Source organism: Lagopus muta, chromosome 5, assembly GCF_023343835.1.
Source record: "Lagopus muta isolate bLagMut1 chromosome 5, bLagMut1 primary, whole genome shotgun sequence".
Classification (NCBI taxonomy): Eukaryota; Metazoa; Chordata; class Aves; order Galliformes; family Phasianidae; genus Lagopus; species Lagopus muta.
Window position 1 is genome coordinate 2,105,738 of NC_064437.1, and position 12,783 is coordinate 2,118,520.

Here is a 12,783-nt window from a genome sequence, read left to right on the forward strand (position 1 = left end):
GAACATGTTTGCCTTACCTTCTTGTAATCCAGTTTGCCATTGCAGTTAAAATCAGGTAATTTAATTACTGCGTTCACTTCATCCAAAGTCATTTTTTCACCTTCCTGCAATGAAAAGCCAACTTAATTTTAGTTCCTAATCAAGAATACTGACCACCTACATCACATGTTTACTAAAACACAAAGAAAGATTATTTTAATACCCTTAAATTGTTTGACTCACCAAAGTAGAGATCAACATTATAAAAAATATGTCCCTGTAACATTACTAAACACTGAACAGATGAACTGCACCAGTTTATACAATTTTGTGCTGCCTCCTGGAAAGCCCCTGTGAATGACACTTCAATTAATCATGGATCTTCCATACACTGCCCAGTTCCTGTTGCCAGTCATTCTCACTTATAATACAGCATGCTAACAAACAAGTTCTAGCTTCTTAATAGCCTTTTTCACTCATAAGCTACCCTCTTACACTTACAGTAGATGAGTCCATATCTGCAGTTTAATTCACTAGAAGGCTTATTTTACATATGAATTTGCCTTGCACCTGTTTATATTTGGAATCAGTGTGAATTCAAAGCAGTTTCTCTCCTTTTGGAACCACATTTGAAGCTGCGTCACTATTTTGAGTGGCCCACTTGCCACAGGGGCATGAGCTGTATCTGTCAGGAAGAAAGCAAGCCTTCCCCAAGGTCCTCCAGCAATTTCCTCTACACAGATGGATGGGGCTGTTACCATGACACAGCAACACACAGCTCCCGTACAGAAATCTACTTCAGGTCACTTTTTAGCTATAGATGCGTGGTGTCAATCAGGACCAAAATCTAATGTGAACTTCACTGCTGGTAAGCACGTGATGCTGACATATGGTCCTGGTACCACATTGCTCCAAATCAAATCCTGATCCTCCCCATTTTGAGCAGCTCCAGTTGCTTCTGCAGGCATGTCCAGTGAGTTCTTCAGCCTGGATTTGTACAAAGCAATGCACTGACTTAATGTCACATTTCAGGATGTATAGATATTTATGGCACAGCTACAGGAGCACTCAACATCACAGAATCACAGAATTGTAGGGGTTGGAAGGGACCTCCAGAGATCATCGAGTCCAACCCCCCTGCCAAAGCAGTTTCCTACACCAGGTCACACAGGTACAACATCTGTCACTTCTGTTTTCTACCACATAAAGAATGTTTTCTTGCCATTGCAACTACGTTTTTCTGTTCATGTTGAGTGAGGATTGAATGTTCTGCCACCACGATGGAAGTTAACAAATAATTATTGTTAATTGGGTCAAGCACAACAAATATATCGTATGAATTATTTCTTCCTTCTTTTCCAATTTACTCTTCTTCACATCTTCTGGAACTTGTGTTATACTCACTTTTGACAACAACAGAAAAATAAAAACAACCACCATGAATCAGTTATGAACTGTTTTGATCAGGAATACATGCTTACACGTTCAGAATACTTGCACTAATTCCCAAAATCTCTATTAAAGTCTAAGAATGGATGATTAAGTTCCTACTGACACTTACTGTTGTCAGAAGTTGATAAAGTTCATCGTGTAAAATATAACCAGTGTTATCTGTGTCTATTTTCCCAAATGCTTCAAGCAATTCAGTTTTTGCAGATGGTGTTTCTTCTTTTAAAATAGTACAAAAATCATCAAAATTCAGCGTGGTTGTTTGTGAAGTCCAGTATTTATTAACTGTCTTCTGAGATGGGTTTCTTCCAGCCTGTTGAAGAACTGAACAATAAAACATTAAGCCCATATTCCAGCTGCCAGTAAAGGAGTTGTTTCAAAACGTCCTTTAACCACTTCCCATCTTCTGATTTTTTTTTAACATATATTTTCAAGACTCATCAATTCAAGGGAAAACCAGCTGTACAAGACAGTTTTGTTTATAGCCTCAATCCTGCATTCTGCTGATAGAGGCTGACTGTGACCTTCCCCAGCCTGGAATTCTGTGCTTCCTACCAGACAGGTTGGAGCAGCCTGAGGGGCAGATAAGGGATCATGAAAGGAGCAGTTTCTGTTTCTAGGCCTGCATTCTTCTGCACTCACAAACCATGATCCAGCACAGAGCTGACAGGTGCCACACTGCTCAGAAGAAGCCAGAGTGCAATATTCTTACAACTGAAAAGAAATACAAAGTTTTGTTGTTTGCTTTGTTTTGTTTTTGGCTAAAAGCTTTGACCCACAGCTTTCACTTACTGCTTACTCATTGCTACTGTTCTCTTAAGGTCAGTGGGATGATTTCCTTAAATAAAATCAGCAGAGTCAATACCTTAGTGAAGCAAAATACCCACGACTTCAAAGACAGCCTCCTCAAGTGACAGGTGTACAATTGTCTGTATCCTCTGCTTTAATATCAAGAACTTATTATCTTGTGAAAGCTTGCAGAGTGAAAGCTGTTTCTTCTGAGTTTTCCCACTCACTTTGCCAAGAATCTTGTGTAGATTTATCTTAAACAATCTTTTAACTCACATCCATACATTTGAACTTATCAATTCATATTATGCAACGTGAATTTTAAATGGAAAGTGAAAATGACACTGCTCCTACATTTGGTATTCTTCAAAATGCATTAGCTGGAGCTAGCCTGCCTCCCAAAAGCCCTTCCTGAAAACAGCCTTTTATCAGTTCCCAGTGTACCCAGAGCAGGTATGACAATGGACTACAATCAAACACAGCCTACCTGAAACTGGAGATACGCTTTTGAATCATCCCATATAATAAAAGTGTTTTAGGAAAACATAAAAGAGCTGACATTTATCGAGGCTGGCACTTAGACTTTTAGCCAGCTGCCTGATGACCAAGTCTGCACCAGCTGAGAACAGTTCAGCAGCACCCCTGCAATGAGGTGGAGGCATTGCTACAATGTTCAATAGGCAACAGTGTCACCGTAAAAACAAACAAACAAAACCAGACACCTTTGTTGTTAATGTCAGACTGAAAGCCCAGGACTAAATAAAGGTTTCTGCCCTGACCTCTCCAAGCAGTCAGGAGAACATAGCAAAGCTTACATCTTTACCCAGGCTAAAGTTGGGCACGCAGCTATTGTTGGATTTCAGTACAAGGTCAGACAAGGAAAGGTGGTTACTCACTCTGTGTTTGGCTCCGTGGTAGCAGAGCTCCCTGGAAGGTCAGTGCAGTGCAGCATTAACTTATATTTAACTGAGTATCCTTCAAACATATGGCAACACTACATCCTATACAACCTGAGATAGCAGTGCTTGCTATTCACTACACCTCTTGAGTTTCAGAGAATCACCAAGGTTGGAAAAGACCTAAAAGACCATCCAGCTCGTATTTATTCATCCTTCTTTGCAGAGCCATTCTGCTAAACACACCAATTAATCCTGCAGTATGCAATATTGCATCACACATAATACAATATGCAAAGTAACATTTTGCAGGGCCAATCTCTATGTGGACATTGCAGTTCAGATTATTATTCAAACATCATGCAGCCACAGCTGCTTCAAATGGAGCGCGCTCACCTGATAAGTGCCAGAATTTATTTAAATTGCAACACAGGATTACAGTAACTCTCAGTACTCTCACGTTATAAAAGAAGCAGGTTCTTACATCTCTGAGGAGTGGGAGCCTGATCTACTGTTTGCCCTTCCTGAGCTGACCTTGAAACCGAAATGCCCAAACACCTGGTAAGCACACAGCAGCAGGGTATGGATCGAGATGAAAGCCAAACCACATATAAAAGAGATGACACTTGTTCACACTGCTCCTATTTTAAAACCCAGACCATCCAAAACTATCATTAGGGCGTTATAAAAGTACTTTATTACAGCCCAGAAAGCCCAGATAATGCTAAGTCATATGCAGAAAGAACATGTTTGCTAATGCACAGAATTTTGTGTATCAACATAAGGAAAGAAGCTACCAGAAATGAAAAAAAAAATAAAAATCAGTGCATCAGAGACACACACCGAGCTTTTGTGCTGATGGCTTTAGAGGCAGATACCTACTGCATTTTAGCCATGGACAATGCAGCAATTGGTGACAAACGTTTCCTCACATGTGCAGGAAAAAAGAAAAGCGGTCACTGGACTTCTGCCCTAAGTAAATGATTTGATAATACAGCATGGATTTTTACTCACAGAATCACTAAGGTTGGAAAAGACCACAAAGGTCAGCCAGTCCAACCATCAACCCATCACCACCATGCCCGCTGTTTACAGAGACCACAACTCTGCTGCTCAGTTCTGGACATGGTGTACTCTGGAGTCAAAGTCTGGGTGCTGAGCACCTGGTAAGGGAATCGAGGGCACTGCGCCACCATCCTTAAGCCTTTTTTTCCTTTAGTTGTTTGCTGGGTTTTTTTTCATTACAAACAATTGTACACCAACACAAACACCACAACGCACAAACTGCTTGCTGCCATGATAATCTGTTAAGAGAGCTTCAGAGAACAACCTGTAATATCAACAGTCCCAAGTGTATTATGAGCTGTATCTTGAAACCCATAAGGTTAAAATAAAAACCATGGCTTTTAAAACTACACATTTGGGTTCTTTTCATCTAACTGAAGGTTTACATTCTCATACTTTCTTTGTCAGCCATGTGAGCTGGAAGTATTTCTTCCAAATGAAGCCAGCCGTGATTTTCACATAACCACAAAACTCCAGGTAGAAAATAGAGAACCCAGGAAGTGTGTTTCAGCCCTAACACAACCCCATGCTACTGCAGACAACCACAAATAGTCCTTCTCATGACATAACAAAAGAAAAACAAGAAGGAAAAATAGTAAGATACAGCCCACAGCAATACAAATCCAACAGATGGCACAGCTGATACGATATTTGCTTGAGAAATTTTATATGAGGAAGCAAAACCTATTTCACAACGGAAACATATTATTACTTATCCCTTATCTTACTCTGTCATTAAGATGATGTCCAACACACAGCTGTCATTTCTCAGGTCAGGTTATGTAATTATGCTTAACGATTCCATGCAAGGAACATAGAAATGCCATAGATTTTCAAAACAAATTTGGTACTTTCCACAGCTTCCATTATCTATCTACTCTCGCCTTTATTCAGCACAACTGAAACATTCAGATTTCTTTTCCCCCTATAGTAATGCTGACAGCAATACCACTTGTTCACAGACACTACATATACAGTCTATAGAAACTGTTTAATTAACTAACAGTTTTAATAAAAGTAAGAATCCTTAGAAAACACCAATGGCTGAAATAGACCATTTATAAATTTGGTACCAGAAAGGTGGCATTTTCACATAGTACTCAGATAAAGTAGATTAGAATTGATGAGGCTATCAGTAAAGGTGGTAATACTGACAAAACTTCTCACATCAATCTGCCAACCTCTGTGCCAATTAATGCCAGTTATCATGGTGATTTTCTGTGATTATAGTGGCAATTGTCAACTAGAAATGAACTGTACCAACTCACTGAGTCATTTGTCAGGGATAGGAAAGAATGTATTGCAGAAATGTCACAAACAAAGAGCAGTTCCTCTTCCCCATCCCCTGCAAGCAACAATGCTTCCATCAGATTTGGTGGTGTTCAACAGCTCACTTACGAACCCTTGTAAGCTGTCAGCTGGTATTGACTTTTGCTCATTCATACTGGTGATTTAGAGATGAAAAGCTCTGTAACTACTACCAGTTCCATGAGCCATCCAGCAACAAAGATTAAGGATTTAAAGAAAATGAAAAGCATTGAGGAATGGTAGTTTCTGTATACTTTGAAAAAATCACAGTGATATATTTTACAACAGGTAAATAATGGATATCTCCAAAGATAGAGCAACCAGAGCTTGAAACGTGAACCCTAGCTAAAACTACTGCAAACTCCTTACAGGAGGTACTGATGTTGTGTGCTGGGATACTTTCACTACTGAATTACTAGCTGCTATTAGCAAACTGCCCACTGCAACCATCACACACACCAGTTAGAGGGGAAAAAAAAAAAATAAATCAAATAATTACCCAAAGTGAGTTGTTCTTTCGATTTAATATTTTCTAAACTGCTTTTGAAAATGGTCAGGTAAGCTGCTCGACAGTTCTTGTAAAAGATGGCTTCTTCTGCATGCTGAGACTGCTTTGCTTGAGAGCCTTCCGAGTCTGTGCCTTTCTGATCGAGGGCTGCATTACTCCCAGGGCTGCTGGCCATTCTGTGAACAACACAATCACAGTTACAGCTTGGCACTCCTTTGCCTGTTTAATAATAACTCCTCTCTGTCCTCTGAAACACCAACTATCACAATTTATCCTAGAGCCTCAGACTGCACACTGCCCAGCATCTAACCCAGGGATAAGAGTATTAATCTACCTTCGCAGGAAAGCATCACAAGGTCTGCAAAACAAAAACAGCTTGAAGTACTGACTACTTGTTATTCACCATTTGTTCTCTCTTGATAGTGAAAAGGTTTAGTTTTATTGTGTTGTATTTTCATTGCAGACATTTGACATAACAACTACATGGTCACGTTATTTGAAAGCATAATACAAGTTTTTGAGTTAGCAATGGTTTGCATCACAGATGCTGTGTTTAGAAATTAATCAGTAGGATTTGCTCTTACTCCTTACTACTAAAATTTCCACTCTTGCCATGTTAGCTAATAACAAAAATGGTGGGAGAATTTGCACAGAACTGCACTTGCTGGCTCTGATGACTTCACCACCATTCCTAGGTCCAACATGATTTGTCACAGAAGTAAAATGAATGAACATAACCCATCCCATCCCTATGACTGTTTTGCTCACAGTGCCACCCTCATTGCTGCTACTGGTCACCAGAAGTACCAAAAAGTGTTTTTTGGGGGAAAAAATCCACTGTTTGTGGGAGCCACAGAGTAATTTAAAAAGCTTCTTCACAACAACAACAAAGTAAATATCAAAGAGAATGGATGCAGCACTTAAGAGCTTTGCAGCTGCATGATCACAACTGACTCATGTGACATGGGAGTCCCTGCAACACTTGTTGGTGTGAAGAGCCCTGTAAAAGGCCCCTTTGTCCCTTAGGGAAAACAACATGTAACCATGCTTATGTTGAACTGTATACTTCTTGGAATTCCCTCTGTCACTCAGCAACCAATTTCCATCACATGAGCTAGCTGAAAAACCATCTTGCTTCATACACCTCCAGCAGAGACAAAGTATAACATCATAATAACTTCACAAGGGTGGATGGTGATAGGACAAGGGGGAATGGTTTAAACTGAGACAGGAGAGGTTTAGGTTGGATGTTAGGAGGAAGTTTTTCACACAGGGTGGTGAGGCACTGGAACGGGTTGCCCAAGGAGGCTGTGGATGCCCCATCCCTGCAGGCATCCAAGGCCAGGCTGGATGTGGCTCTGGGCAGCCCGGGCTGCTGGTTGGCGACCTGCACACAGCAGGGGTTGGAACTGATGAGCATTGTGCTCCTTTGCAACCCAGGCCTTTCTGTGATAAACACCACATAGCATTCAGTGTTTTTAAAAAAATGATACAGCTGTTGATTGCATACTTTTTCTCTGGTGTCACCCCATAAGGGTTAGGCTTTTTTTCCTGGTTTTGCAGTTAGAAGAATGGCCAGTAGAAAAGTTGGTCAAAATTTCAAGCATATGAAGTTAAAGACATTTCATTCTGCTTTTAAGACTTATTTATGGCAATGATATTTAGGTAAGTCTGAAATTAAGCATGTTCAAAACTTAATACTTTAACAGAATCATAGAATGGGGTGGTTGAAAAGCCACATCCAGCCTGGCCTTAAATGCCTGCAGGGATGGGGCACCCACAGCCTCCTTGGGCAACCTGTTCCAGTGCCTCACCACCCTCTGGCTGAAAAACTTCCTCCCAATATCTAACCTAAACCTCCCCTGTCTCACTTGAAAACCATTCCCCCTCATCCTATCAATTTTTTTAAGAACTAATATAACTGTTCACTATATATTTGCTAATATAACTGCAAAAGAATTTTTTAAAAAATCACTAATTGTATTTTTTATGAATTAAAGCAATTCCAAGCCATAAGTACTGTTGTTTGTTCACAAGCAGCCAGCAAACTCCAACAGCAGCTTTCTGCTCCTGCCTGAGGTGATGAAGGCTTTCAGAAGGCCGTCACAGAGGGACTCTCCATCACGGTGCACTGTTGCTCTAACAGCCTCTCAGATTATTTTACCCAGCGTTGATTTCAGAAAATATCTTCCAGCAGAACAAATTGAACACCTCAAGTCCAGCAACAACAGCATCGCAGGGTCCCCTTCAGGACTCATTAGATTCTTATTCCGGGGGCCTAAATCACTCACAGCGTTGAGTTATACGGCTCTTTTACTCTTGAGCAAGAAAGATAATAATCGCTTATCATGGATGAAGTGCCCTATCTGTAACACACAGCCCGCCCGCCTGACACTTCAATACGACATCGGCATCCGAAGGACCCCACCGGGAACGGCGATACAGCCTGCTTCCTACAGACGCTGTCAGTGTCGTTAAGCACCAGCGTTACACGCACACACAACGGGAACAGGTGAAAGCCGAGGAGGAGCTCAGCGAACAGCCAACGCCGCTGAGGGGCAGCGGGGCTCCGCGCTCCCCGGCCGCGCTCGGGCCTTCCCGCCCGCCTCCCCCCGCTCCTTCAGCCATTATCGACAATCCGCCCTCACAGAGAAAACGTTCAATCCCCGCTCTCCCACAGGACGGAACCAACCTGCTCGCCGAACCTCCCCGCGGCGGCAGGCCAGGGCGGGCAGGGCAGCCCCGGCCCCTCCCTTCACACAGTGCCCGAACACCCGGGCCCGAGGGACGCGGCTCCACCGCCCCGCCCCGTCGGCGCCGTTTCCAGCCGGCGGCCTTAGGCTGCTGCACGGCGCTGGGCGGGGACGCGCGAGGTGGCGGGAGCCGTTCGAACCGCCGCGATGTCGTACGTAGCGGCGCGCGGGCGCCATTGCCCACCCTGAGGGTGGCCGTTGGCGGGGGGCGCGCTGAGGAGAAAGGCGGGCGGGCGGCCGGCGCTGTGCGGAGAAGGGCGGGTTCGGTTCTGAGCTGTCTTGAGGAGGGCGCGGGAGGGAGCCGGCTGAAACGGCCTCACAGCGGGCTGCTGTATCCCGAGGGTATTTTTAACGAAAGAATCTTAGCACTGTAGAATCGCCTGGGTTGGAAGGGACCCAAACTCCAAAGCGAGCGAGTAAAAGTCACAGGATATTAGTGAGAAACTGAAAATACTACCAGGAAAGGTAGATTATCAATACACTAGCAGTAATACACAGCTTTAACCTGAGAAACGTAACGCGTTCCTTGCTAGCTATAAAGATAAGCCATCATATTTCCTGAACCGTACAGAGTAAAATAAACCCCATTATGTGATTTTGAACCGATCTGAGTGTAGGAAGCAGAGGTAAATAAGTTATTAGTATCATGATCTCATGTGCGTTATCTTTCTGCCTCCCGTTCTTGTTCAAAGCTGGCACTGGGTTCTCATCCAGAGCCACAGCAAGGCTTTTCCAGTCATATAAAAAAGATAAACCAAACTGAACTTGGATCAGTTTTATTTCTGTGACCCCAGCCAAGGAGTCCACGTAGATTAAGCACAAATTTTAACTCGTTCTGAGCGGACAGCAGATGCCAGGAGCACTTTTTTACTTTTCCCATTATAGAATCAGGGAGACAATCTCTACAAAGAAGCCCACAGGCAAACCGGGCTGCTGAGTAGCACAGGATCTGACCTTGGGACAAGCAGGGCTAAGCCGACCTGCTGCGGCCAAAGCTGCCCCCTACGGCTCCTTGCAGCAGAAGTGCTTGTCCAGATTGGGGCTGCTGCTTCAGCATCGTGGCTTTGGGTGTTTGCAGGGTTTTGCAAGTCAGTGGAGGGCAATTGGGACTGTCGTCACCTCTATTGCTGTACACAATATTTGACAGGCTTTAAATAACGCAGTCTCCACCGGTCCACAGCTTTCTCCCTAAGAAATTTTCCAATTTATAATTTAGCATGATTTTCACATAGTTTCTCATTTATCTCCTTCCTGCAGCGATGTCGGGCCTCGATTCTCCTTTACTTTGGCTTCCAGCTCTTTTGGAAGTCTGTCATAAAAACTTCCATCAACAACAAGCCTTAGCCTAACATGCAAATGCGTCGGTCCCTAGAGCAGCCTTTCAGAGTAGGCCTATTAATAAATATGTTTCCCTGCTGCCACCAGAGCGGAAGATGTAATGGAGTCTGTATTCCTTAAGCAACGTGGGTTGGTATTAAATAAAGAAATACATTGTAAAGAATTCCATCAAACTGCTACAGCTTTGACTGCCCTTTGGCAAGAGTTTCAGTCACTGTTTTAAACGTGTTACCTGTTTATTTGGCTTTTTAAAAGACAGAATACTCCTCTTTTCCTCTTTGTAACAGAGATCATTATAATCTCATACACATAAAAGACCCTCACCTGAGTTATATTTCAAAGGTGTTTTTTCATTCAATTTTTCCAGCACTTAAATTTGCTGTTTTGGAGTGGTACCGTAAATTAAAAGAGGATCTGTTTGGAATGAGGTCATCTTAATTCCTTACAGTACGTTCTTTCCCAAGATAAAAACTGTGCTAAGATCTTGAAATGTAGTGCATTTCTAAATCTTCTTTAAATTGATATAGTATATATTCCTTGGGGACTGCTCTTATAAAGATTTTACATTTTTTTCTTCATTGTTTTATGTAATGCTTTAAACCATTAAGATTTAAGAATGTACTTTAAAAGTTTCAGTTGTCTCTGGGAAAAATAGTCTTAATTTATGTTGACCTTTCTTTCCTTTGAGCATTTAGTCTGCATTCAATAAAATTTTGATGACTGCTCTTTAGAAGACAGCTGTACGATATAAAGTATTATAAATATTCAGCTTTCCTCTCCTAGCATTGCCATTAACAGCTGGGCATCCAGTTCAGCAGAGCAGATTTTGCAGAGAGAGCTTGGCGTGCTCCTGAATCAGTATAGTGGAGAAGACTAGAAAATAGTTTCTTATGGTTTGGGGACCTGTAAAGACATAGAGCATCTGTTCCCCAGTTAAGTCATAGTCTGGTAGCACTGAATCATGTTAAGAGCTAAAATGATGGGAAGAACCACTTTTTTCACCTTGGCTGTACCTGCGTTTTAAATGCCTAATAATTCTACTAAAGGAAAAATGATTTCAACCCTTGCTCAGAAGGTATGTAAATAATAATGCTTTTGCATTTTTTCACTGTTTATGGCTTTTAGGGGACAAGTGTATATTTGGCATCCTGTGAAATTCACCTCAGTGTCTTGATTTTTATCTCTAGTATAAAAATGGAGAATTGGATTTTCCTATGGAAACATTTAATCTTTCTAAACAAGCGATGTTTTTGTACAGTGTATTTTAATTACTTAATATATTTGCTTTGGTTGAGATCATATTTTTCTTGTGTAGCATAAAAAAAAAGTTCCAGATATAAGAAAGGTAAATGTCACTGAAATTAGAGATGATAAACCTTACTGCCTGGATGCTTTGTGTCTCGACGACCGTAAAACTTGCCTGTATTTTCATTGTGCAGAGCTAAGAGGTCGCTGAAGTTGGACAGTGTTAAGAAACATAATGTAAGTATTTTTGGTGTATGAAATAATGTCAGATATGTGTGCGTAGGCTTGTATACATGTATTTGTACATCAACACAGTATCTCATTAGTTAATGAATATTACAGATTGGTGCCTGTCTGGAAAATTCACAAGAAGGCACGCAATTACTGATGAGATGCGAGTACATAATTGGTTGTGTTCCATTTGTCCTACAACTGCCTGGCCTTAAGGAACGTGTACCTGCACAAATACTTGAACATCACAAGAGCAATAGGCTCTTGTTATTTACCCTCACTATTTACCCAAGAGCTGAATGAGTTCAGCTACTTGGTGAAGTCATTCATTAGAAATTAGCTCCGTTATCCTGAAGCAAATGTTCTGCCGTGTAATTGTACAGGTAACAATATGGAATTATGATAATGCTGTAATCTGCATATTACAAACTGCAGAATTGAAATGAAAACATTAAAGGCATTTTCATGTCAAGGCTATAATTACCTCCCTCAGCTAATCTGGCATAATGAAACAATAAAGTACTTACACTGCAATAAATTTCACCACAGTTATCACAATAAAAATAAAATTGTACTGTTGCTATTACTTTTTGTAAATGCAGCTATAGCAGCACACCATGACATATGTCAGTTTATTATCTGCTTCTACCAACAGTGGGTGTTGCTGCAGACACCATACAGGGGTCTTTGTGAGCATTTAAATGAAGGAAAAATGTATGAAAGTATGTTAGGAGAAATAGCTGGTCAGTAAATGAGCTCCCAGTAAATCTCCACATTGGTGCCCTTCTCAAGACAACTGCTCACATGCAGCTCCTACTCAGAGGTCTCACTGTTAGCAAAACACAGTTACACAATTTTTAAGACTTACAGGATTTTTTTTTTCTGTTGTTGCTGAAAGAAAGATGGCAAAATTCTGCAATAGCATTAAAAATAAATCATTAGCAATTTAATTAGCAGCTTAGCATCCCATTATCCAACTTGTTCTGCTCAGAATGCAGCTGTGACTGTAATTCTGCATCTGTTTATTGGGGTGTAGCAGTGTTTCTGCACATGAGTGGCCCAGCTGAAGTTACACACAGTTCCTTCACTGCTTTAAAGGCAAGTTTTGTGTGCAGAACGGGGCTCAACCTGCCAGAAAAGGCTGCTTGTTTGGAAGGTGATGAGTCACTCCTTTCCTTGCTTCAGTTGCAGAAATAGAGACAAATCAATTTGCTCCTCAACC

General features: G+C 41.6%; 2 protein-coding genes across 4 annotated transcripts in view; one reads left to right on the top strand and one right to left on the bottom strand.

The window, feature by feature from the left end:
* Positions 1-8,808, bottom strand: part of EFCAB7 (EF-hand calcium binding domain 7) — a 27,441-nt gene extending 18,633 nt beyond the window's left edge. For both annotated transcript variants that reach the window (XR_007376973.1, XM_048944453.1), the window contains exons 1-4: positions 8,687-8,808; positions 5,986-6,170; positions 1,541-1,752; positions 18-104 (exon numbers count right to left, since the gene is read on the bottom strand). Coding sequence is in view for 1 of the 2 variants with exons in the window: in XM_048944453.1 (XP_048800410.1) it covers positions 18-104; positions 1,541-1,752; positions 5,986-6,169 (483 nt within the window). In the remaining variant the exon portion in view is untranslated. The remainder of the gene's footprint in view (positions 1-17; positions 105-1,540; positions 1,753-5,985; positions 6,171-8,686) is intronic.
* The window catches only part of LOC125693055 (integrin subunit beta 3 binding protein), a 23,991-nt gene continuing 20,014 nt past the window's right edge, over positions 8,807-12,783 (top strand). Inside the window, exons 1-2 of one of the 2 annotated variants that reach the window (XM_048944458.1) lie at positions 8,807-8,899; positions 11,525-11,567. In XM_048944458.1, the coding sequence (XP_048800415.1) occupies positions 8,895-8,899; positions 11,525-11,567 (48 nt within the window). In that variant the 5' untranslated portion in view covers positions 8,807-8,894. The remainder of the gene's footprint in view (positions 8,900-11,524; positions 11,568-12,783) is intronic. The other variant, XM_048944457.1, reaches the window with a different exon arrangement.